Source organism: Rhynchophorus ferrugineus, unplaced genomic scaffold (assembly GCF_030347505.1).
Source record: "Rhynchophorus ferrugineus isolate W39M unplaced genomic scaffold, kcgeb_rfMv2 rfM1, whole genome shotgun sequence".
Lineage (NCBI taxonomy): Eukaryota > Metazoa > Arthropoda > Insecta > Coleoptera > Curculionidae > Rhynchophorus > Rhynchophorus ferrugineus.
The window spans coordinates 82851682-82878636 of record NW_027472580.1 but is presented as its reverse complement, the minus strand read 5'-3'; the positions used below and the strand labels follow the sequence as shown (position 1 = coordinate 82878636).

General features: G+C 32.3%; 1 protein-coding gene across 1 annotated transcript in view; it reads left to right on the top strand.

The window, feature by feature from the left end:
• LOC143206600 (lachesin) overlaps window positions 1-24443 on the top strand; it is a 251602-nt gene extending 227159 nt beyond the window's left edge. Inside the window, exons 9-11 of the mRNA XM_076419216.1 lie at window positions 613-678; window positions 14717-14788; window positions 21618-24443. Coding sequence (XP_076275331.1) covers window positions 613-678; window positions 14717-14788; window positions 21618-21784 — 305 coding nt within the window. The 3' untranslated portion in view covers window positions 21785-24443. The remainder of the gene's footprint in view (window positions 1-612; window positions 679-14716; window positions 14789-21617) is intronic.
• The last annotated feature ends 2512 nt before the right edge of the window (window positions 24444-26955 follow it).

Genomic DNA, 26955 nt, shown 5'->3' with positions numbered 1-26955 from the left:
CTTTTACCCATGATATTTTCAAATGTATTTGACCAAGCCTATGAGTCACAATACCACTAGCATGAATAGTTTGCAGCTCTATGAAACTTTTGATATTTAAGATAAGGAAAAACTAACCTTGTATACCACGCTGAACCGGAGGCCGATATAACTCACAGGCTTCTTTCATATAGCAGAACAGGATAACATAATATAAGGATATTATAATACTTTTAAAATTATATGTTTTACTAGATCGTCATCTGGATGATGATTTATATAAAAATAATTTTAAAATAAATATCTTGTAAGTTTTAAGCAGTGATGAAATTTTAATCCACAAATTTTTATCTATTTCTATCTGTCTAATGAAAACAATAAACACTCAAAAAAGGACCAAAATATCTTGTAGCTAAATAATTAACGGATTTACTTTATTGAACGTGACTGCTGGGAAACTATTAGGAGACAGTTGATTAAGCTAAATAGAGATATTGTGCGAAATACCTAATAAATTGAAATTAAAAGAGATAAATTTCCTTGCGCGAACACCCGTAATAATTTTATTTAAAAAAAGAAAATGTTCTTGCTGTATTTTAGTAAAATATTTATTTTTATTTTATTTTGTTCCAGAAATACCTGCACCTACCACAATGAAATCGATTATATTACAGACGTCATCCTCACAATTCAAGAAAGGTAAATAAAATTCTAAGTATATTTTTTTTTCAGGGGTGGGAAAGGGAATCTTTAATTTGTATTTTATTTCACGAAAATAAGCGGTGACTGGTTGAACGGCGATATAAGGCGACACTGAGAGTTCTTATCTCTTAAAAAACAAAGTAACCCGCCTCACTTGCTCACAATTACCTCACTCACTTGTTAAATTTCACTTGTTGACATGATGTCTCTATGGAAACTTTTTCCAAATTTTTGTAACTCCAAATTTCAATAGTCTACGATGAAGAAATTAAGCTATTGCAATACGTTTTTATTATTATTTAATTAATATATTGGTACTAGTCATTTCGATCTAAACTACAGTTTGTCTTTATGATAACTTAAATCTAGGTATATAACTAGGAGGACCCATCGGCCCTATCTCAGTCCCTGGTGAAATAATGTTTATACATGTCACTACTGATTTTTTAATATATGCACCTCACTACATAATACCACACAGAAACAGATGATTTGATTGCAATACGTGAAAACACTCAGTAACCGTTTACCTTGAACTACAATATTCTATTAAAACTCCAGTAGACTATGTAAATTCGCAGCAATTTATCTCCGCCTTTAGCAGACTTACACCATGAACTGAACTGAAGTATTTCTTACTTGGAACTATTCATGGCCATAGGTTTATGAACGCCTTTTGTTACCTTACAACTTCAGCTGCGATTCTTTTACCCGAATTCCACTTCAGCTGTACCAGAAATACTTTGAGTAACTCCGTAGTGACTGCAAAACCAACGTCTTCTTTCTTAACGTCCTTTTTCTTCTTTTCTTAATAATTAATTTTCATTCCGATTAACCGAATGAATTCAAAACAGAACAGCCTTGTGATTTCCACGGAGTTCTACCGACTGCATCAGTTATAAAATGAAAAACGATTTTATACTAAAAAAAACTATTTTATTTAATGGATAAAAAAAGCCGACTGTTTGAACGGCGATACGGTACTGGGGGTTCTTATTTATTAGAAAACAGACCAGCCGGTTTTCTCGTTCACCATTCAGGTAGTTTTAAAACAGATGTCATTCACCAAATGTAATGTTCGAGAACCTATCTCTTCTTAAAAGAACAAGTAAAAATTGGATGTGCATTCTGTAAATATATATAAACCGTCAAGGTAAACCGAGCACGTAGCTGAAAGATCCACTAGTAATATGTGCTGTTATTAACTGATTTAGATGCAAATCAACTTCCAACAGGATGACCCAGCGTATCACACCAACAATAGACAATTGGTTTCAAATTTAGGATAACAGCAAGAGTTACTACCTAACTATCTTATACAGCTATCTTTATCTTATTTTATACATTATAAAACATATTTGCGTATCTTGGCCGTTAAGAATATGTGAGATATTTGATTTATACTATCACTTTTTATGCCACTAATAATCATAGTATCAAGAGTATTCGAATGAATCAACTTTATGTTTAGCTCATCGAATAACATCCACTAATATTTCATACTTAGTTAGAACATAATTATATTTACCATAAATATTTGTTTATGCAATATTGCAATTAACGATCAAAAGACAAACTTTACAGTTTCCTTAATTGCTGAAATGAACACCGACACAAACACTGAATTAGAAACATTTCCGATACCGTCTGCACGATGGTTTCCCGATCACATTATCGGAAATACTTTATCGTTATCTTATGCAATGACCCGGCGAAGCATCGCTTATTGACTCTGACCATTCAGCTGTCTAATTGGGAAGAGAAATGTAGGTCAAAGATAAACACCATCTCGTTACACTACGTTCAGTTCGAACATTATCAGAAACATAAACAGAACGTAATTTAATAGATAACATAGGCTGCATTATGCATTATAACGTTACATGTTTTACTTTCTTTTGTATGTGACTTTGGTTTCCTATGTGCCCACAAAATTGTTCTAAAATGTGTTTAACTTTAACATATTAGCTTTGTTTGTAGAATAATAGTTAACTACTAAACGAAGTATATACCGGATTATTTAAGGTGGCTCAAATAATGATGCTTAAAAAATATATAAATATCAAAATTATTTGAGAAAATATTGTTAAAACGTATTAAACCATTTACAAAAATACCACAAGACTCCCAGTTAGGATTTATATACATATATTTGTGTATATATATATATATATATACATATATATATATATTTTAATTATTTTTATTATATATATTTATATATATATATATATATTTTTATCAGAAAGAGGTTAACAATATATAATAACAATATAAAGCAATTGTAGATAATAGCACAAATATTTCACCTACTAGGAGCGCTGTTAACATTAGATGCATTATTATAAATATTTCTACGGGCAATCCAGAATCCGGATATGGACCTATTTTCTAAAAACTTGAAGCATTTCTTTATCATGGCAAGAATTGTTCTCAAAATGTTCAAAATGCCATTGGATGGGATGCCATTTGACAATCATAATAGTCTGACAAAACCAGATCTGACAGACACCTGCGTGTGATCACGCGAGGAGGCTTAATTCACCGACCATAGACGAAATAGCTTTTGTTATTCTGGGCGAAAATTTGTAAGTTAAATATAAGTGATATGAAGTTTACCGGGTCTTCTAGTATATAATATAGTTTAAGTTAAAATCGTCTTTTTAATGATGGACTTTCATTATCAGTCATTTCACGATGAAACATTGCAAAGGAGTACCGATTTGATTAATAAATCAACAGTTATATTATATCAGCCATACTTCACATTATAAGACTATATCGTCTTCTAGTTAAGATTTTTTAAATCAATTCCATCTTGTATTATATATATTTAATACAATACATACCGTATGTATTTCCCAATTTAAAATTAAACTAATCTCTACTTAAGTTAAACTTAAGAATAGACTCATACACTAAAAAAGTTCGTTTGGTTTGGTTCACTTTAATCTTCTGTTCCCTGCATACTGTCCTGTAGATGCAATGCTTCTAAGTTGGTGTGATTTAGCTAACTTATTTTATATTTTAAGGCGAATCCTTGGATCACTTCGTATATTTATTTTATGTATATATTTTTTATATTATGTAGCAATAAGGATTGGTAATTAATCGTAGAACTTTGTTTTGGGTGCGTTGGATTTCTAGTTGATCTGATGTTTTCATACAAGTACATAATTCAAATTCCATAGGTCCAAATTGCCTTTATGATTGGCTGATAAACCAGCCTCTTTGATTTTAGGCCAAATTCAGGTTCTCTCGACCAACCAGTACGGTTACTTGACTTTGAGTCTAATCAACTCTGACTTTTGTCTAACATGATGTTTTCAATTTAACCTACAATCGAAATATATTCGGAGCTGATTCTGCTTGAGAAATCATGCATCCGCCAAGTAATATTATTAGATTTTTGTAATTAGTTTTTTTGAGCGCTACTTCCACTTTTTCTACAGCCTTTGATAGGTGTCGGCGGCAAAATTTCGAAGTACTTTTTCTTTTGTTGTTGGGATATCAGCAGTATAGAGCAGATATAGAAGTAGTCCTAAAGCACTACCGTGAGGAACTCCAGCCGAAATAATTCTCTTCCGAAAAGATATGATTCCAGATGCCGACAGTAACTACGCGGCAACAATTTGCTCATTTTGTAGATAAATCCCAAAGGCCATACCCAGTCAAAAGTTTGCCAGGCTTCCAGGAATATTGCAGGGTAGTATTTCTTTTCTTTGAATGCCAACAACCGCAGTAACTCTGTGCACTCAGTCGTCCTTCGAGTGGTGATTTCGAAATCGAACCTAGAAATCTGCTGTTTTTTAAAGGGTTTAATACGTTTTAACAGCAGTTTATGAAATAATTTTGATATCGCAGTAGCAGAGAAATAGGCTTATGAGATCCAATATTTTGTGCCAGTTTATCAGATTTTCTAAGCTTAATTATTCGAGCAATCTTACGATATTCCCGAACATGCTTCAGTCTCAAACATGCATTGAATATATATGTCCACATGATAATTGCTTAATATCCCAGGTAAAATATCATCAATAACAGAAGCCTTTTTGGATTGAGTTTGTTGTCCATTTATGTGGCAACTTCCATTCGAGATATCGTATTTACCACTACATCGAGCTGATAAACAGGTTTTATACCTATTAGTATATTCAACAGGTCAATTGAAAAGTAACCGGCCTACCATAGTAAAACACATTTTTTGGCCAAATTAGCTTTTTTTATTCAACATAATTCCCTTAAAGGATGATACACTGATTATAGCGACCCTCCAAATTTTCGATACCATTTTGTAGTACGATTTGTCCTTTACTTTAAACTAGACCTCAGTGTCTGCGATCACCTCTTCATTCGATGAAAATTTCTTCCCAGCGAGCATTCTTTTGAGATCTGGGAACAGGAAATAGTCGCTGGTGGCCAGATCTGGAGAATACGGTGGATAAGGAAACATTTCGAAGCCCAATTCATGGATTTTTGACACGATACATTGTCTTGGTGAAGCAGAACTTTCTTTTTCTTCAAATGAGGCCGTTTTTCGGCGATTTCGTCCTTTAAGCGGACCAATAACACTAAGTAATAGACGCTGTTGTTGGTTCTTCCTTTTTCAAGGTAGTCGATGAAAATTATTCCATGCGCATCTAAAAATACAGACGCCATTATCACATATCGACGCAAAAACTTGGATTTATTACGCTTGATCATCTTCAAACACTGCTCCGAATCATCAACTCATCATTGTTTTTGGTCAAAAGTGAACTCTCGTGGCACCCACTTTGCACAGAACTTTCTCATACCCAAATATTCGTGAATGATTTGATATACACATTCAGTTGATTTCTTTAGGGTGTCTGCTATTTTATTCAGTTTCATTTTATGGCCATTCAAAATAATTTTTGGATTTTTTTAATGTTTTTGTCGGTAACTTTTGGGCGTCCACTGCGTTCACCGTCTTCAGTGTTCATTTCAACATGTCTAAACTTAGCATACCGTTCCTTGATGGTTAATTTTCCTGGGGCATTGTCCGGAAACTCGGCATCAAGCCAAATTTTTGCTTCAACTCTATATTTCCCTTCAAAAAGCAATATTTTATCAACACGCAAAATCCTTTTATCCATTTTTTTCACAATAACAACAGTTGCTTCACTCAAAATTCGATAATTCACAAACTAATGATCCGACAGCTGTCAAATTTATACACGCATCTTTTGAGGCTTAGGGCTAACTAAAAAACGTATGGATTTAATTGTAGTAACACTATTTATGCGTCAGGTTATACCAGTTATATTGTTTGGTTGGAATACTCTGATTAAGATTAATAACATATAATTAATTTGTCATTTTTACAGAAGTAAAAATGAAATAGAATGTACACGCTTACGTTAATAGTAATACCAGACACGACACTGTACTCTTACATCTTATAACCTACTTTAATCAATGCGGTATTATAACAGTTTATTCTCAATTAACTAATTCTAATGTAATCTCGGAATCTGGAATCTTAGTGCTTTCTCAGCTAGGCGACCGCAAATTAATTCCAGATCTACTCCCACCTTTGTACGTCGCTGAGCCGTACCATCCTCGCAACTTTAAATAGTCGTTTGTTTGATTATGCCATTCATTAAACAATTGTCAAGGCAAATAGACAATATATTTGTCACGTCTTAGTCTGGCGGCAGCTGGGTTTTGGGGAAAAAAGAAACCGCCGCGGCGCTCCGGGGGGATTCGCTGGAAAATCCGCAAACACTTGTAGGTCTAGTTCGTAAACATGTAAATTACTAAGCCGTCGTGGGTGCTTTAATAGCGCTACAGAAATTAGTCTCATTAATTAGAATCGTACGTCTGGTGTCGGATAAATCCTTTCTTGACATCGTAACAAGGGAAACGTATGTTGTATATATATATATATATATATATATATATATATATATATATATATATATATATATATATATATATATATATATATATATATATATATATATATATATATATATATATATATATATATATGACCAATATGTGTCTGTCAGAATTTGTAAATTCGTTTTACTGTCAGACAATAATTTCCTTCTCATTTTATTCTATTTAAAAAGAGATAGAATGATATTAGAGAAGTTCGAATATGTAACCGAAAGAGCCTGCAAAAGTTGTCCGTTTGTCGAACGTCAACATAATTCTTCAAAATATTATAATTACGGTTTAGAAACCGGCAAACGTTGTTTCAACGTTTTGTTTTAATAAATTGCAAATCGCCGGGGATTTTATTGAAAATATTTTTTGTGCATTGCAACTGGACTGAATATTACTGCGGACAGGGCACTGAACAATCTCAAAAAATTAAAAACAAAATAACCTTAAATTCACCAAAAAGAAACCGTGTTTATGCGAAATAGGTGACGAATCAAGATCAGCTTTTTGTTAGCTGTATCATAGATCAAATATACTAAGTGTAAAAAGCAGTATGTAGTTTTTACAATTGAATCATAATTTAATACAATTATTTCAGAGAATATTGTTAGTCTTAAAAGTATCTATAAAAAGCGAAAGTATATACAGCTATTTGAGGGATGTAGAACACCCCTTCCTACACTGTTGGGTAATATACTATTTAAGTGGTGTAAATATAACCCACGAAGGCGTTTAATAGAACTTCCAGAAATTGCTTTTAAAAGAATGCAATTTTTAAAAACGTATAACAATATCAAGGAAGAATTATTATATCAATATATTATATATTGAAATGAGACATACAGATTTCAGAATGGTACATTGGGTCGCTCATGGCCATATAATAATAAATATAGTGTAAAGGCAATAAAAGTTGATGGAAAAAGGCAAACGTTGGAATAATTATCGTTTGAGTTTTGTTAGTCATAACATTTATTCATTGCAGTCATATAGTTCTTTATGCTGGAAACAGGAATGCTTTTATTCCTGGTACAAAATTAGTGTTTTTCTCTAAGAACAAGGGTGACTACCATGGAGAAATGAGCCATAACTTGTTTTTGCAGTAGTTTGAAAATCAGCTTTTAAAGAACTTGAAGGAACCATCAGTTATTGTTATGTACAATGCACCATATCTACCATATATATATAGTAACACTGGTGGGAACAATCGCAACAAGTGCATCAAAAAAGGCTTCAATTAAGGAACGTAAAAGTACATAAAATAAGTATTGAAGAAACCATATTAAAGAATGAACTATTTCAAATTGTAACTCGGTAAATATATATGAAGTATTTAATTGAATTTTATGTAGTTAATTTTTTTAGAAATAAACCTGGGAAAAGATACATAGTAGATCAGATTACTGAACGTTATGGCCTCAGAATATTATGTTTTCCTCTCTATCACTGTATATTTAATCCAAATGAGTTGATATGGGGTACTGCAATAGACATTCAGGTCACATTCAAACCAGACCAGATATATATATATATATATATATATATATATATATATATATATATTAGATAATGACCGTTCAGTAAAATACCTCAGTGGCTCTATATCATCTAAATTGATGACGCGAAAACATCGCAATATTGTCGCATTAACTCTGTGTTTTAGCTAGTCCATTTTATATATTATCGACGGATCTAAAGTACAATTAGTTAGACAATCATAATAGTTTGTAAGTTACGATTGGGTTTTATCAAATTTGCATTGTAGTCTTTTTCACATCACCTAGGAGGTAGAGTTCTAGGCGCGTCTTTTATGTACTGGCATCCCCAGTAGGCCTAATTCACCTAATTAATAATTACAATTGTTTATCCAACCCTTTAACTTTCATTAGATGGTATATATAAAGTTAATTAACTTTTAACCTTTTACGTTCTGTTCTTGTTTTCTTCGGTTCATTATAAAATCATTGCGATATTATGGTATTCCTCTTTAGGTTATTCTTAATAAAGGCATTCTCTCCGACATATTTGTACTATCTGCAAAATGTTTAATATATATATATATATATCTTCTTCTATCTTCTATCATATTTTAACCAAATTCTTATGTATATTCTGAAAATTACTCACTCTGCAATACAATTTCCTACCGTTATTGTATATTAATTATATACTCATCTTTAGTTGTTTTCACTTTCACCACCCCTTCGTCTTCATTACCTTTAGAAAGTTTCATTCCAGTGAATAACTAAGCTGTTAATTTCCACCTACTATCTAAACTATATAATATTTGTTTACGATTCGATCATTTTTCAATATTTTCCTCAATGTGTCTGATCGACTTCATCCAAAATGAATGTGTTATTAACCATTCCTCTTTCCAGCATAAAGAACAAAGTATCTGCAATGAATTGTCCTCAATTGTTAAAATTCTTTGAAATTATCTGTAGTCATCTTGCCATGAGTGACCATTCGGTATATTGGTCACATAATAAAATGAGAATGATAATATTTCCTGCTTCTCAAACGAATTTACAACTGCGACAGGCAATACATTAAGTATATTGATGACATGAGTTTACTGTTATTTTGAATAGACTATATTTCTTTATTCTTACTATATATTACACTCCAGCTTTTTTAACATTAACAACACCCTTTTCCCACTTGGTCGATTCCGACGTTCTTCGTACAGTTACTATCACTCAGTATTTTTCGCTGCTAGGTCAGGTGCGCAACTGTTTTTATGCTGCCAATGTAATCCTCCCTTGTTTGTAAATTCATGATGCACATGACTTATTTGACAAATAATGCGTAATTTCTAACCAGCCTTCTGATATTTCTTTCAATATTCCTCCACAATTTAATTGACTGTTCTATACACCCATCTGAGTACCACTTGAATACGGTATAGCTCCAACCCCATATTGCGGCATTCAAGCTTGGTTGTTTCATCTTGTTTACTCGCTTGTTTAGTTCTTGTGTAGAGTTAGTGTTAGTGACCTACTCTTTCCAAGGAGTATTACCTAACGATTGCGTTGTTGCTGATAACCAGCGATTATTTCTAATGTAAGGCTACACGGGGTATTTCAGAGGCCTTTTCTATTGCAGAAACGATGCTGTTTATTGCCTGTTGATTTTATATGCTCCAAAGTTGAGAAACTTGCCCTGGAAATGGGCTTTAGTTTGTGAAATTTTATTTTGTTTCGATATTATGTACACTCATTTTGTCTATGCCCGTATTGACCACATCCCCGACGTATTCCATAAAATCCCTGACGATTGGTATTAACATTGTGTGGTTTTTTTCTTGCCTGGCCCTGCACTTCATATTCATATACATATCACCTCATTATCCTCGTTGTCATCACAAATAGCTAATTATTTCAGTAATTCTGGTTCTCAAATTCTCTCTGTATGAATATCGAAATTTTCATGTTCGAATTTGTTAGTTGTTCATAGTATCAAAGAAGCGATTCATTAAATTCATTGAATTGAACTGGAAAAGTAATAATTTTAGCAAAGGTTATAGTTAAAGGTTACTCGAAAATGGTAACCCCAAACCTCTGATTGTTTTCGTAGTAAATTTTTTAATACAATCAATTTTATCAAGAAAATAAAGTCACTTTTACGTAACATCACTCTAATATTTTGCTTTCTCAATTTGGGCTTTGAGAGCGTTATTTATTAATTGCTAAATTAAACCTAACATAAGTGTTAAATTCGGTAGTGTATCTACATAAAATACCGGCTGCTCATTTAGTATTACTCAGCGTATACAGACGATAATCACGGAATGTTGATTTATATTGATAAAAAGTGAGTTTATTGGGACAATGCCAAGCGTATAAGCTTAATACAAGGTATGGCTTAGTTAAGAAAAAATCGACACCGAAGCGGAATATTAATTTTCGTGATTAGATGAAAAAATTAATACATCAAAGCAACTAAATTTTAAAAAGCACGAAAACGCCACGAGCATCTAATAATTTTCACTAGCATATTTCATTGAATTGATACAATAAAAATATGTGAAAACTTTGTAGGTGCCTTTGAAATTTAAGAGTTTCCTTCGATTTCTTTCGATTCTTCTACCCCCAACAGATCCTGAACAACCTCAGAAGTGCACTCTTTCGAATAAAAGAAGAATTTTGAAAATCGGCCTACAATTGACAGAGAAGTCCAAGAACGTACACTAAAATATATATAACAGGTTAATTGAAAGGTTCCAGGCGTGCCAGGCTGGCATAGATGGTGATACTAGAATTAATTCTGTATGTTTTTTAGTTAGCCCTAACTCTCAAAAGATGCGTGTATAAATTTCACAGCTATCGGATCATTAGTTTGTGAATTATAGCGTTTTGAGTGAAGCAACTTTTGTTATTGTGAAAAAAATTGATTAAAAGGAATTTCGCGTGTTGATAAAATATTGCTTTTTGAAGGGAAAAAATACAGTTGAAACAAAAACTTGGCTTGATGCCGAGTTTCCGGACACAGCCGCAGGAAAATCGACCATCAAAGATTGGTATGATATGTTTAGAGGTGGTTAAATGAGCACCGAACACCAAAAAGGGTTGTTACTGAAGAAAAAATATTTAAAAAATCCACAAAATTATTTTGAATGACTGTAAATTGAAATTGAATGAAATAGCAGACACTCTAAAGATATCAATCGAACGTGTACATCATACCATTCCCGAATATTTGGGTATGAGAAAGCTCTATGCAAAGTGGGTGCCGCGCGAGCTCACTTTTGACCAAAAACAACGACGAGTTGATGAGTCGGAGCAGTGTTTGAGGATTATCAAGCATAATAAACCCGAGTTTTTGCGTCGATATGTGACAATGGATGAAATACGGCTCCATCATTTCACTCCGAAGTTCAATCGACAGTCATCCGAGTGGAGTGCACACAATGAACCCGCTCCAAAGCGTAGGAAAACGCAATAGTCGGCTGGCAAGGTTAAGGCGTCCGTATTTTGGGATGCGCATGGAATAATTTTCATTGACTACCTGGAAGAAGGCAAGACCATCAACAGCGACTATTACATAGCGTTATTGGACTTCACCAAAGCAATGCACCGTGTCACAAGTCAGTGAAAACGATGGCAAAAATCCATGAATTGGACTTCAAATTGCTTCATCATCCACCATATATAATGTAATGTAATATAACATAAACAATGATAGAGATTTGATATGAATATAATTATGAATATGTTTCTGGTACTCTACACGACAAAGACATTCTCAAGTTCGCTAAAATTTGTTAGGAAAAAAAGTATACCACACAGTGTTGAGTATATCCAAGAAATAATCTCGTTTTTTTTAAGTGCGGCTTTTTTCTTACGCTCCACCTCCTTTAGAACATCGATTTTTCTTTCTGTATCATGTTTAGCGTTCGCAACAAAGGACCGAGACACGGCCAGCAAAGCGAGAACGGTAATTCGACAAGAAGCTGAGGGATTACGAAATTCATAAAATATGTATTTGTCGGCGTAATCTGAACCAGGAACGGTTTCCCAGTAGATGGCGTCCATTTTCTGTAATAGTCCCGGTAACAAGAAATCAATGAGAATACGACACGTCGTTCTCCCACCGGATACAATAACTTCAGGAAAGATTTCGGTCGTTAGTTGTTTCCTAGACCGGTTCGAACTTGGAGTTTGTAAACTTGACAACAAACCGATCGAAACGTCCTCCGGAGAATGGCAGTTTCGCTCCAAATGACACCGGAGAAAACTAGAAAATGCGCTTTAAAATTGAGTTAGATTTCTAACGATACTTTTCACGGAGAATGGGAAAAATAGAATTTTAATATCACAGATGTAATTACCGGAACACTTGCAACGTTTTTCCTTAACGTTATAAATTAGTTAAAAACATGAACTTTGTTAGAAATATGTCAATAAAAGCATCGAGTCGAAATCGTAACTATATATGATATTCCCTATGTCAATACACTTTGAGACTCTTTGCAGATGACATCATGGCATTCTGCTCTTCTTCGGGTCCCAGTGAAGCTTCAGATATAATACAAAATTATTTGAATGGGCTTGCTCAGTGGACTCGGGCAACTAGATTCACAATATCCCCTACAAAGTCTTCAATAGTAATTTTTTGCAGAAAACGACATTGTACTAGACTTCTTTGCTTGACTCTCAATGATCAAGGAATTCCTGTTAAACCAAGTGCAAAGTTTCTTGGTATTTGCTTGGGCCAAACACTTTGAGACAGAGAACCGGTAGGGACTCAAAAATACTTAAATTTATTGCTAATTGCAAAAACGGACTCAAACAATAGGAGTTTCTATACTACACCTTTTGCGCGTCCTATATATTAATGCTTGAAACAGTTCAAAATCATGCCTTGAGACTTACTCTTGGAGCATATAAATCTAGCCCGGTTGTTAGTTCACAATGGCTTGCTGGTATTGAACCGCTTAAATATAGACGATTCAAGCTAATTCTTAGAGCAGCCTACAAAATTGGCTCCATACCAACAAGCAACAAAATAATAAATCTGTCTATTGGGACCCATTAAACCGTTATGTAAGGCACAGTCTTTCGAAGACCAGTTCTTTAAGGTTATAGACATGATCAACCTTAATATAGATAAACTTAACGTCTACAGCTTCACATATCTCCCAGAATTGATATTTCCATCGTTACCACAAGATCTTTAACGATTCACAGCAAGGATAATTTTGGTCCTAGAATCTTGAAGGGTCTATTTGGTTATCTTCTATCGCTGTATCCAAGCTATAAAGTTTTGTACACGGATGTGCACGGTTCTAAGTCATCCGAAGATGTAGGCGCAGCTGTTTATGGGTCTTTATGTCCTCTAGAATAGACACTTACAAGCTTAATTATTTAATGATGATTATTCATCCATACTATCGGCAGAGTTAATAGCTCTGGAAAACTCTACAGATTATACTGGAGGTTGGCTCCGGCGTTTGATTAATTTGTACTGACTCCCTAAGCTATATCCTAGCAATTGAAAATGCAACTTTTAGACATCTTATTAAAGTTGGTATCCATAACATCTTGTTGGACGGAAAATAAAAGAACAATATCAATTGCTTGTGTTCCCAGTGATGTGGACATAAAGGGTAATGAGAAAGCAGACAAAACAGCTATATATATATATATATATATATATATATATATATATATATATATATATATATATATATATACATATATATATATATATATATTCCTAGCTTTGCATATTATAAGGATCGATATCCCATTATTATGACTAAAATGGATAGTCTTGTTCAACTCGTATTGGTTCTCGTATTGGTATCTTATAACGGTCTATTCTAGATAGACATAACCTTCTTATAAATCTGGAAATTCTATGTATTTCAAACAACATCAATAAAATATTTGATTATTTACATGAAATTCATTTACAATATTCTAATATTAGATAAGAAAATAATCTCACATTTCATTTTATTTTGGAGAAACCAAACTATTTTATATTTAGAACCTTTACGTTATATTTTATCTACTGTTTTGGTCTCAATATATTAATATATTACGTATTATTAATTATAATTTTTGATATTATTATTACTTTATATGTGCATTTAAGTTTATTTTATTTATTTATTTATTTTTGTATTTTATCTCTTTTTATATATTTATCCGCTGTGTTAGATATTCTACTTGTTATATTGATACATTTTAAATGTATAATATTTATTTATATTTTATTTCATTTTATTACACTGTACAATTATCTATTGATTATTGTTCTATTTATACTATTTCTGTTTGTATCGTATATGTATTTTATGCATATTTATTCCGCTTTGGTTTTGTCAACTAGGCATACTAAATAATATATATCACAGTCCTAATAATATAAATATACGTTTAAGTCACTAAATAATACAACAGTCTTTGAAGTGAATATAATCAAAAAAAAAATATGGAAGATTGATACAAAATTACATATGTAACAGTTATTTTAAAGGTTTTAATTATTCTGTCCTTGGTTAATGAAATTGCTGAATTTGATTTCTTTTATTTAGGCAACCAACACTTATATATTATATAATAAAGGTATCTTAGATGAAGTAATTTAAACTGGTCAAATCTATTTACAGGTATGGCAGGGGACGACCGAAGGGATTACGATGCGAATTCGGAGAAAAAATTCGACGATTCCCGAATATCAGGTCAGCAATGTATTTGTTTTTAATAATAGTTAATAATGCCCCATTGTCTATAATAATAAGATATTTCTACGTTAAACAGGCTGTTAGCAGGACTTGAATACATGTATTACACAACGATACGTTATTACCATATTACCATACTAACGCCTTAACTAACAATTTAACTTAAAAATGAACTAAGTTTATAGTTTAGATAAGTTTTGTATCCATATTGATGCATGTGTAATTACTTACTAACGAGCCCCCTCTTAACATTCTTCTACCGACAAAAATGCTTGTAAAACCTATATTCACACAGCCCCAGAGGCCGAACGTTTGGAACCCCAATTTCTAATTTTATATTACAATAATTTATCGAAATATTATATTCCTTTAAAACGTAAAGACGAATTAAATCAAACAATCCGTGAAAAAACTTTGGTAGGTACAATAAAAACTCAAATGAAGATTTAAAAAGTTCGAGTATTTTTTACTTTTTAGTGAGTTTTATTTATTTTCCGAAGTCGGTTTAATTCTTTTGTTAAATAGTATAATACACCACGAAAATTCACCTTTCGGCCCTGCTCGTCATGATTCCCGAGGCGAAGCCCGTGTGGTGTATACGATTTTTTTCATAGCCGGTATAAAGTACGTTATTAACAACTTTCAAAACAACATTCACAGAATAAACAAACTTAGAAACGCATCTATGTTAAATTTGGCTTTAAGTTACGCTCGGAATCCTCGTGTGAGGACGCTTACGCATGCACCGCATGACAGTTAGTTACGGCGGGAAATTTAAAAACGTATATAAATAAATTTTACTTGGAAAATAAATAAATAAATATGTTTAAATATATTTTATTGATATACTACAATTGCATTAATTTCCCTTGACCATAATGACATTGATATAATCACCGAGATATCTCCACTACCCAAAACACGTAATCTACTGATATTATGTTCCCTCTAATATTTCAAACAAACGTAAAACAAACATCAAAATAAGATAATATAACTATTAGTGGTTCTATTGTATTATTTTTTAGAATCAACTAAATTAACAACTTACCTAAATTGAGGTACCTTTTCTTATATATGACAACTGCAGTTCGGTCTATACAGTCAAGTTTCTGAACTAACAACCAAAATTAGAGGTTACTACTCCAGCAGCAAAAAGGAACCTTATTCAGTATCTGCATCAATGTTCTTCTAGAAGGCAAGCAGAATATCTTCGATAACAATTTATATCCTCTGCCACTGCATTTCAGTAAGGATAAAGCCGGTAGTTTTTCATCCAAGCTGAAACTAAAGTGATGGAACAGGCCGACTTATGTGTAAATGAACATATGCATTTCAAGTTAGAACCTCCATTCTCTAATAATAAACATAAGTTTCTTATTATATACTTACTTCTGGATCTTGTTGGGGTAGAAGAATCTCCTATATATCTATCAGCCTCAAAAAACTTATGTGATTTAATATTGCCATTGTGGGCATATGTTCCTTGTCTTGCAGTAAAGGTAAAGAATCTAAATAAGTATTGCTTAATTATTTCAATGCAATAAATCATTATTATTTAACAAAATACTTACTATTTAAATTACTAGTAGGAATTGCATCTTGTTTCCGTCATGGCTTTCCACATTTTGGTCTGTAGTCTTCATCTTTAAAATGATTACAAACTTTCCTGTACCTACATAGGAGATCATAATAGATCTTAAAGGTTTTCTTTTTATTACACTAATAAATTAAAATACACAGAATAATTTAAAGTAATTGTTAAATTTATATAAAAACACATACTGAAACATTTGACGTAAATAAACAATACAAATTACATTACCTAAAAACGGCCGAACGAGAGGGAAACACACATATAGCTGTTGCATTTTTCATTTACATTTGGCCTCATAACGGGGATTCCGAAAAGCTCAAACGTAGGACCCAATTTTTCCATATAACTTTCACTTCTAAATTTATTTATTCTATGACAACATTGATGATTATTTATAAGATTAGAGGTAGCAACGTTAATGATAGCGGTAAACAATTTGTTGTAACGACAGAATAAATAGTCCATAGTTACGAGTATAAATACGCATAAGAAATTCTTTCCTCCCGCCGTTATAAAGGGCGCGGGTGTACTTCTCCCAGGGAGTAAGTGTTTAACGTTTTTCTCTGCTATTAGGGACAAAAATGCATACTTTCGACCGAGGTATTAAAAAAATATTTTTATTGTTATAATATCATATTATTGAACTATACAACAATAATATCCGGGTAGCAATCATTAACATACAATTATTTTCTTCTATGTATAACTTTAATTTCGTTCCTAGCTTGCCATTAAAAATGTATTTCAATTATAAGTTCGCGGCAAAAATATATCCAAACTATTACGAATGTAATATTTATTCATAGAAAGTGTCGCCGCATTACAAAACCACTTTTTATCCTGTCGCGAAGATTCCGACAAAAATCTGACGTTATTACAGCACGCTAAACCCATAACTGTATATTTGCGACTTATTTTAAAATTTCCATTTCCTTCCATTAGGGCAGCATAAAGCCGGTTATTTTCCTGTCGTATACTCACTATTTCCCCATATATTTTAAAATGGAACGAACTTACATTGTGCACCTGTACTAGTCCAAATGCAATTAACATATCTGCATCTAAATTTAACTGTTTATTACAGAAATAAAAATATTTAAAATATAATATAATTGCAAATATATAAAAATATATAAAAATATAATATATAATATAATATAAAAATATATAATTGCAAATATATAAAAATATAATATGCAAAAATTCTTCATACAGCCTCGAAAACTTCTCTGCACCAATTACCTGATTTTCAAGGTTTAGTTTTTAACTTTGATAACTAATGATCGCCTTCTGGTCCTTGATCTTGATGTTTCTCTCATAATTGCGTTAGATAATTATTAACTCAACTAAAATTTATTAAGTTAAGCTTTCTCTTTATTCATTAAGTTACTTATTACTTCAGCTAGCTAAAGGGATTAACTTTAAAAATATATTTCCCTAAAACTTTTACAATATGTTCAATCAAGAACACATTTGATATGTAAGATTCATTAAAATAATAAATAGGTCCGGATATTAAAACACTAAAATATGTGCTAATTGTCTCAAGAACCAACACTCGATAACATGTTTTAAATAAGATTAATTTCAGAACTGTAATAACTTCAAAACATCAAATATAAGTTTACATAATCTTTCTTTACTTTTATGTCCTAAATATATCTATGGAATAATAAATGAAATAATACATGTTTTTTGTGTTAAAACAGAAAGTATTTGAATAAAACAATTTTTAATGATATATGACTTTATTATATATATTAAAATAATAATGAACACAGCCGGCTTGGTGGCGCAGTGGTAAAGGCAACAGGACGGTCCTATAGTTGCGATAGCCGCGGCTCCGAATCTTGCTGGGGCATGGTCGTAAATTTATGTTTGTGGTTGTTTAATATTTGTGATTATTCTAGGCAAGAGTGTAAAATCCAACAAGAAAAATGATCTCAGTTACGCCAGGAACCAGGCTGGGTAAAACCGGATGTCTTCTGGTATGATTTCTAAGTTGGTCACTCGCCAGTCGGTAAATTAATTGTTAAAGACAGTGAACCAATATACTAGCTCATTTTTCGCCATTTTTCCTATGTGTTTCATCTATGTAGATTATACAGTTTCATATTTTCCGTTGAATATGTTCATTATTTCATTTATGTATTAATATAGTCCCTATTTTTCAGCCATTTATTCCACTTTTTGAACTTAATTTATTTAAATTTGTATTTGAATTAAAATTATATGAAGCTATTTTCTACTGTCTCTAGATGTTCAAATTAACGTATTTATTACGAAAAATATAGAGTTAGTTCTTATATTTAGTTCAGAAACCTATTTACTTATGAAACCTGAAGTTAATCACAAATTAATAACCCTAAAATTTACAGAAAAATCATAATAACATCTAAAATTACCTCTAGTACAATGAGATACTATGTCTCTAGAAAATTATCAATTACTTAACTTATTAGCTGTTCTCATTACCAGAAATCAAATTAAATCAAAATCTGATTTACAAAATCTAAAAATGTTGCAAAGAAAGAGTGTCCATGATTATTGATATTCTAGAATTTTGTTAATCTATATTGGGATGGAATTTTCGCAAATGTGTTTTTCTTTCATAGGTATATATACCTTCCGATAAAGATATATATATATATATATATATATATATATATATATATATATATATATATATATGAGAATGATTCAACTACGAAAATAAGATAAAAAAATATTTAGTAGAAAACAAGAAAAAAATAACTAAGTAAATGTGTAATAAAGGACATGCTGTGCATATATAAAAAGTGTGTTTTCTTTTTTTTTTGTAAATAATAATTTTTACATTAATTTCTCATTACGTTTCCTGATTTCTTTTCCTCTCATATTTTCAAAACATGTTCGCTGATAACGCGCTGATAACCGGGTGAACGGAGCCTTTAGGATCCTTTTCATAATAGAAGAACGAAAGTCCTAAATTGGAATACGATTGCCTGAATATTTATTGTAAAGTTTGTGCACATTTCATATATATTTTTACACTTTTAGGACGAGAGGGCCCTGACATATTGATATTATTGCGCGTCATGTGCAATTTGGTAATACATATGAATCAAAAAGGAAAAATCGAAACCAAGCACGTAAATGACTGACCTATAGTTCTCAAATAATTCCGATACACTGCTAATTTTTTTTTGGCCTGAAACCGCGTAGGGGAATCCTATTACGGATACCTGGTTGGGTAGACCCGCAGTGGACCACCTAAAACCCACTCTGGGCTACCCACTAAACCCCACCCTATCAGCAGATTCAATGACCCTAACTGATACTTTTTACCGTTAGTAAGGAGGGTGCCCCTAACCGGTAACACAGTTAAGAGGCATAAGGACCAGGCAAGGGCATGCCGTCGTTATCACACCAGCTTGCGATACATGAATTAATTGGTCGCCGGAGAAGGTCGAGAGAATTTGGAGTTAGAGCACGACGGGGTAGTGTCGGCTGTGATAGAAAAAGGCCACGAAGAGCCGAATGAGTTATTTGCCTAGCATATCGACCAGCTCGGTGATACATCTATTGTCCGAGAGACGAAAAGTGGAGAAATATCTTGAGTAAACCTGGGATATAAAATCGTGAACTTGGGGAGGTCTGTTTACCTATGAATTTGATTATTCCTGATGAACCAGGGGGTATTGATTATTCGCCTGAGAATTTTGTTTTGCAAAACTTGAAGGCGTTGCTCCTGTTTAGGTATACACTGGAGCCGTATAGAACGACTGATCGAATCAGCATCTTGTACAGGAAAGATTTTATTGAGAGAGGAAGCCTGCTGGCTCGGTTGATAAGCGGGAACAGAAAATTAACATTACCTTGACCTTTATGGAAGGACCTTTGAATCTGGGAATTCCACCAAAAATTTCGATCGAAGCCAAGACCGAGGTAGGTGGTTTCTTTTGACCATGGGATTTCGGCTTTCTCGATTTTAAGACGCGAAATGCCCGGAGCAAAACGCTTCTTGTGTAAGAAGATGGCCTGGGTTTACTATGAGTTGACCTGCAACCTCCAGAAATGTAACCACTGGATCGTCTCATAGAGTTGTCTTTGGAGTCTGCTTCGGATAGGCGGTGCTACTCTTGAAGAAGCAAAGTAAGCAGTGTCGTGTGCGTACAAAGGTGCCTCAACTTGTGGTCTCCTAGGGATATCTGAAAGAAAAATATTAAATAGAGCGGGTGCCAGGAGGGCGCCTTGTGGAACTCCTGCGTCGAAGGTTTTGCGGCTAGAGAGAAAATTTTTAATTTTCACCTGGAACGATCGTCCTGACAGAAATGGTTTGATAAGAGCTGTTAGGTCATCCGGTAGGCCTAATCGGATGCATTTCGCCACTAAGCCTTCGTGCCAAACCTTGTCAAAGGCTTTGGTTAGGTCCAAGAAGCCGCCGTTTCACGTTTCACGTCGGTTAAAAGCACAGTTGATTTTTGCGGCGAACCGATAGGGCTGACGAACGGGTCAGTGTTTGGCGCGAAACCCGAATTGCTCATCTGCAATTTGTTTTCGTAAAATCATAAAGGATTGCTCTTTCAGCAAGCTTGTACATGGAACATAGGAGGCTGATAGGTCTGTAGTCAGAAGGTGATGACTTAGATCCTTTTTTGGGTATAGCTGCGATGAATACAGAATGGGGACACAGTGCTAATGTCGAACTAAATACAGGGCTTAGAAAAACCACTGCACAAATAACGCGCTGGAACGTAATTGGCGTCCAATCAAAGCTACACCTTATGCGTTAGCGAACTATCGAATTAACATCGAACGTCTCAATAATATCTTAATACACCATATTCCAAATTAGTATGGTTTGAAATGTTAAATTTAAGGATTGCAATTCCAAGTTACCTGCCGTTATTTTGCGGTTGAGCGCTGCGAGATTGTGATTTTAAAAATTACGCGTTCTTGATTGATTTACGTATAATAGAAATGACTAATAAACTACTGTAAAAGATTAGGAGCTGGCAGTGCGTCGGACAAAACGTACTATATTTATTAATATATTTTTCTGTTACATGTTCGAACGTACCAGACAGAATTGTACCTGTCTCAACTGTAATAGAAACAGGAGGAAAATATTGTCCGATTCTAAAGTGAACATTAAGACATTAACCATCTTGTCGATACAAGTTTACTGTTATATCAAATAGGCTATATAGCAGTTATAATATCTTATAACATTTTTTTCTTTTACAGCAGAATACGACTACGACGGTGAATATACTCTGCCATCTAATGGTCCACCGCCCATAGATCAGCCACCGACAATGCAAAGCGGCTCCTCCTCCCCATCTGTTCGAGGTGCAACCCTCATCATCTGTATATTGTGTTGCATAAATCTCATACATCATCCTCTAAGGTGATTTTTTTACAGTTTATATTAGAATTGATTTTTCTATGGGACGTTTTGTGTAGATACGTTGTGTACAGATGGGTCGATATTTGATAAATATGTCGATGAAATAAATGACGAGTAATGAAATAGTAAAAACAATTAAATGAATGGCTATTTCGACCATGTATTATTTAATCTACAAAATAAGCTTGTGACAAAGCCTACATGGTATAATAAAAATAAGAAAACATAACAGGATTTGCAAGTTAAGCTAAAATTCGTTAATATAAATTGATCCGATTTTAGTACTTATTGAAATAATATTAACATATTAAACTGATAAGTATATAAATATGTTTCTGTTCTTTTTCCAATGATAAATAAAATATGTTTGTTTGTTAAAATTTAACATTGGGAAATTAGGCTCTGCATCCATCTTTCATGGATTCATAATCTAAAGATACAACCTCTCTAAGATTCTTAAGGTTGGTAGTAAAAAATATATCTTTGTCAGATAGAAATAACCTTGCCATTTCACTCAGCTTATTCATCGCTTTGTTTAGTAAATTACTAGTACTCATTTCAGATGGATTAAGAAACTGATACTAGAGCAAACATTTCTGACTCTCTAAAATATATATCAATAATATTTGCTTTTGAAGTTTCAAGATATATTTTTATTGTCAGTGATGATGCAATGCTGGTTATCATTTAAATTTTCGAATGGCGACCAATATATAAATCAGTGTATCTCAAAGCCTTCCGGAACATATTCATTCGTTCATTAACTCTTTACAGGACTGGTGGCTATTAGCTCACCATTAGTTTATAGAAAAGTATTTATTTCTGTCCTTAAACGCCAACTTAAAAATATATATCTTAATCCCATCCTCCTCTCAAATAAAAACAATCTCTAAGATATAGCATTTTCAAGGTATTTGAAAGATACATTCAAGATATATTTAATTGGCTCATATATACCAAATCCCTCTCTTCATCATATCCATATAGATTTAACAATATGCCAATCCTCATAACCAAATATGTAATATTTATAAGATCTCCACAAGTACTATTTTTATTCTTTGTAACTAACTCCACAATAAAGTTAGTTCAAGTAACAAAACTGCTGTTCAAAAACACTTGAAAATCATGTTCCCAAAATTTTCCAGTTTCCATATTTCTACCTCTAAGGTGAACTGAAAGGTAACATAGTTTATTTATTTCCAATGTTTCAAAAATACCAGAAGAATCATATTTGATTATAGCTCTTCTTAGATAATATTTCTTAATTATTTGAAAAACGCCTCTTTTCTTCAGGTGTAATGACCATTCTCCTAAGTTTGCGATAAAAGAGTTCAGAAACTCTTAAGATATTTTTCATCGTCTTCCCATTTCTTCTCTTCTGAGAATTCCCGTAACGAATCTCGACTCTCTCTCTCTCATAGCTAAATTTATCATTCAGACCCATCACCATTAATAAAGTATATATCAACAAACCCTAATCATATTCTCTCTGAGCTCATGCCATTATTTGTTATTAATAGTTTTCTGAGATATATTGATTAAAGATATAATTCAAAATGGCGCATTATCTCATAATTAGCATTCTTAACAGACTAGAGTTTCTGATTATGAGCGAAAAATTAACTCAACAAATTTTAATACTCTTAATTATTACGTTTGCTCGATCTACTGTACTTACTAAAAATTCCTACCTAGAAATCGGTGTACCTACGCCTTGTTTTTAGGCCACCCTTTGGATCACTGCTTTGGTGCATACAAAGCTCTCCCACGAATTTGGTTGTAACGTCCGTTATGATATGATGGAATGTAAAAATCGTATTTAAAGACTAGTGAAACTAACCTACGAATCTCAGAAAACATAACACTACTCTCTCACATTAATTAACAATGATATAATGAAGATAATAGATAATCTAATTATAACAAAATAATAATAAAGACGACAAAATTGAAACTGGTACAATCTACATTTAAGGTTGTGGTAAGAAACATCAGCTGATGGGATCATCTTCAACAAACATCTAACAAGTGACAAACTAAGAAATTAAACGGGCGAAGCTTGACAGCTCACTGCAGCTGTCCTCCTGTTGCGATAGTCTCAGGCTCGAATCACTTGATAACAAATTATCATATTAAAAATCAATTTGGTACAGACTCCAAAACAATTTTCTCAAAACTAAAATAAAAAATACTTTAGACAAAGACACTTAGTCAAAATCAGATTAAAAACAGCTACAAATATTATCAGAAAATAGGAACTCAAAGAAATACCCACAATATACTAATAAATAAAAATAAAATTACCGCTATTTTACAGCAAATATTCCGAACTGTTAACAATAAAGTTACAAACTTTTAGATCTATCTTTGGGAAAACTTTTCTATAACTCCAGGCTGGTATATCAAACTTTTTATCGCTATAAAAGTTTCTCTATATAAAATTTCATATACTAAATCTTGAAAATAAGCATTATATGAAGATGTAACAGAAGAGAGTTATATGATAAAGCAACGAGACATGAAATGCGTTGCTTTAGTTCTAATCTATTCAGAGATTTGTATTATGTTAGTACGTCAGTTTTCTTTGTAACATTAAGAGAGTTTTTATATTATTTTTGTTATTTTCATGTAAAGTTAGCATTCAATATATTCCAATTAACATTTATATATATGAAAATTATCAATACAATATAAATTGCTGATTTAATGACATTGAGAGTTTATTAATATGTGCAGGACTTGTTGGGTGATAGTTAATTGAACAATTCAAGGGTATATTGAAATACTAATATTTAATTAACACATACAAATTTGCTAGTTTCACAATTTTGGCTATAATCGATTTATATTATTGTTAATATCAAGTTTATTTTAGTTATTGTTAGTATTAGGTGAAATTGTTATTCGGAATTGTACCCTTATTTTTATAAATGACCGAATCATTTACCTCTACTAATTAAAAATGTTGCTCTGTTATGCACACTCGCTACACTATAGATCAGATGATTTTACGCTCTTAAGTCTGTGACATACCTGAATGTTATCCAATAATTGCAATAATTCGGAATTAATATGAGAGTGGATTTTCTCTTCATATCTTGATTATGTTGATTCCTTGGGTAGCAACTGATATCTTAGAACTTTAGACGAAGTACCAGTTGTTCCTAGTACGTGTCTTATATTTCTAATTTTCTTTCCTCTCCTATTTCATATAGTCTTACCAGCAAGATTTTACATCGATTGTACAATTCACCACATGATACTTAGTTTTGATGCTACATATTCCAATGATTGTTATATGTATAATTTGATTATGTTTAAACTCGATAAACATTGATTTGACAACTTTTATTCTGGGCCACGTTACTTATATCGCTTCTTGTAGTTCAATATACTCCTTGCTTCTTTACTTTTGTACCCTAAGTATAAAGTAGATAAAATACCTTTGATACTTCTTAAAGTTCTCATCCCTGGTAGATTTTGCAGTAATAGTCCGATCATTAACTCATAGATTGGTACTTTGTTTAGGTTGATGATCATTTTGTAACTTCTGTTGCTATCTTCACTGACATGGCAAAATCAAACTGTGAAGGATTGTTTCAAAATGGTCAGCAAATACTTCAACTTCTTGGTAGTTCTTGGGCTCTAACAGGTCACGTTGCGTTGATGGATGTTACAGATTTTTATTGGCTTTTCAGACAGAAAGTTTAATTTTTCCCAGTCATTTGTTAGACCTCGCAGATATGTTATGAATTTATAGGTATGTTTTTAACTGTCAATATTCTTCCTCACTTTTTATTTTACATTGTTTAGGATATTCGTATAATCGTGCTGTATACCCGATGACGACCAGTCATAATAAAATTAAATATGTCTGGTATACTACTTGGTTTAGTCAGCCAATTAATTCGTTGTATTTTTGGAATGTAACTAAGTTAATTGTCAAATTCATAGATATAGGATTTGAAAATTAGACTTTTTTATTAGCCAGAAATCTTAATTACTGTACTTGCGTTAGAGGTTTTTATGTCATGCTTTACCAAAGACTCCGACTACATCGAGGAATATGTCGTTTTAATGAATAGCGATTATATAGTTCGATAATATGTTTTTTATTCGACGATTTACCCAGTTAAGAATTATAATTGTTTCTAAAATATTTCACTGTTTATATATGTCATAGTTTATCATTGAATAAATATGCATGCTTTGGTACACCTTCTCTTGGCAGTTGCTTAAGAACTTTTTAGCGCATTTTTCTTCTTTCATATTGGAATATTATCCCATTTGGCTTTTGTTAATTAGCCGGAAAAACTTCTGTTTATATATTTAGTTGTTCAGTTGTTTATAGCAGAAAATTCAGGGTGGTATTTTCTTCTATATCTATTGTAAATCCATTTTAATATATTTGTTGTTTAGTGGACGATATGTCAAGCAATGAGAGACTTATTTGCTTTCAATAACTGATGAATTAGGAATATTGACTTATTGAACGTTGACATATTTTAACCAATATAACGTTTAATCAGTAGAATGACACATACATTTATCAAGTTCTTGATGGCCTTGATATATATATATATATATATATATATATATATATATATATATATATATATATATATATATATATATATATATATATATTCTAATTCTTTTTTACTAGATGTTATTAGAAATTAAACCGGCTAGTATATTAATTGCTTTGGTCAACCAATAACTTTGTGTTACCGTTGCCAAGAAGTTTCTTATTCGTATATAGTTATATCCCTTGACCTCTACATTAGCACCCTCGATTCATTATAATGCGAGCTTATGAAATGGTTCTTTAACACTTTTAGAGCGGAGTTGGTTAGCTTAACATAGAAATGCATTTTTATTTTCTGGGATACTTAAAGGGAGCTTTAAAGGAACCAATGCCATATAACATCTATAATTTGGTGGTGTAGTTTAACCTTACTTAGAGTTTTTATTTAGTTCTTACGCTATTATATACTAACGGATATTAGTTCTGATTAAAATAGATAGAGTATATGAGAATGAATATTATTCGAGGTGAGTAACATGCAGAGCCAGACTAGGCACTAGAAATGGTCATATTTAAAAGGAAAATCAATTCAGATGAGTGGTATTCTTTGAATAAGCATATCCTTGTCTACGATTATGGTTTTC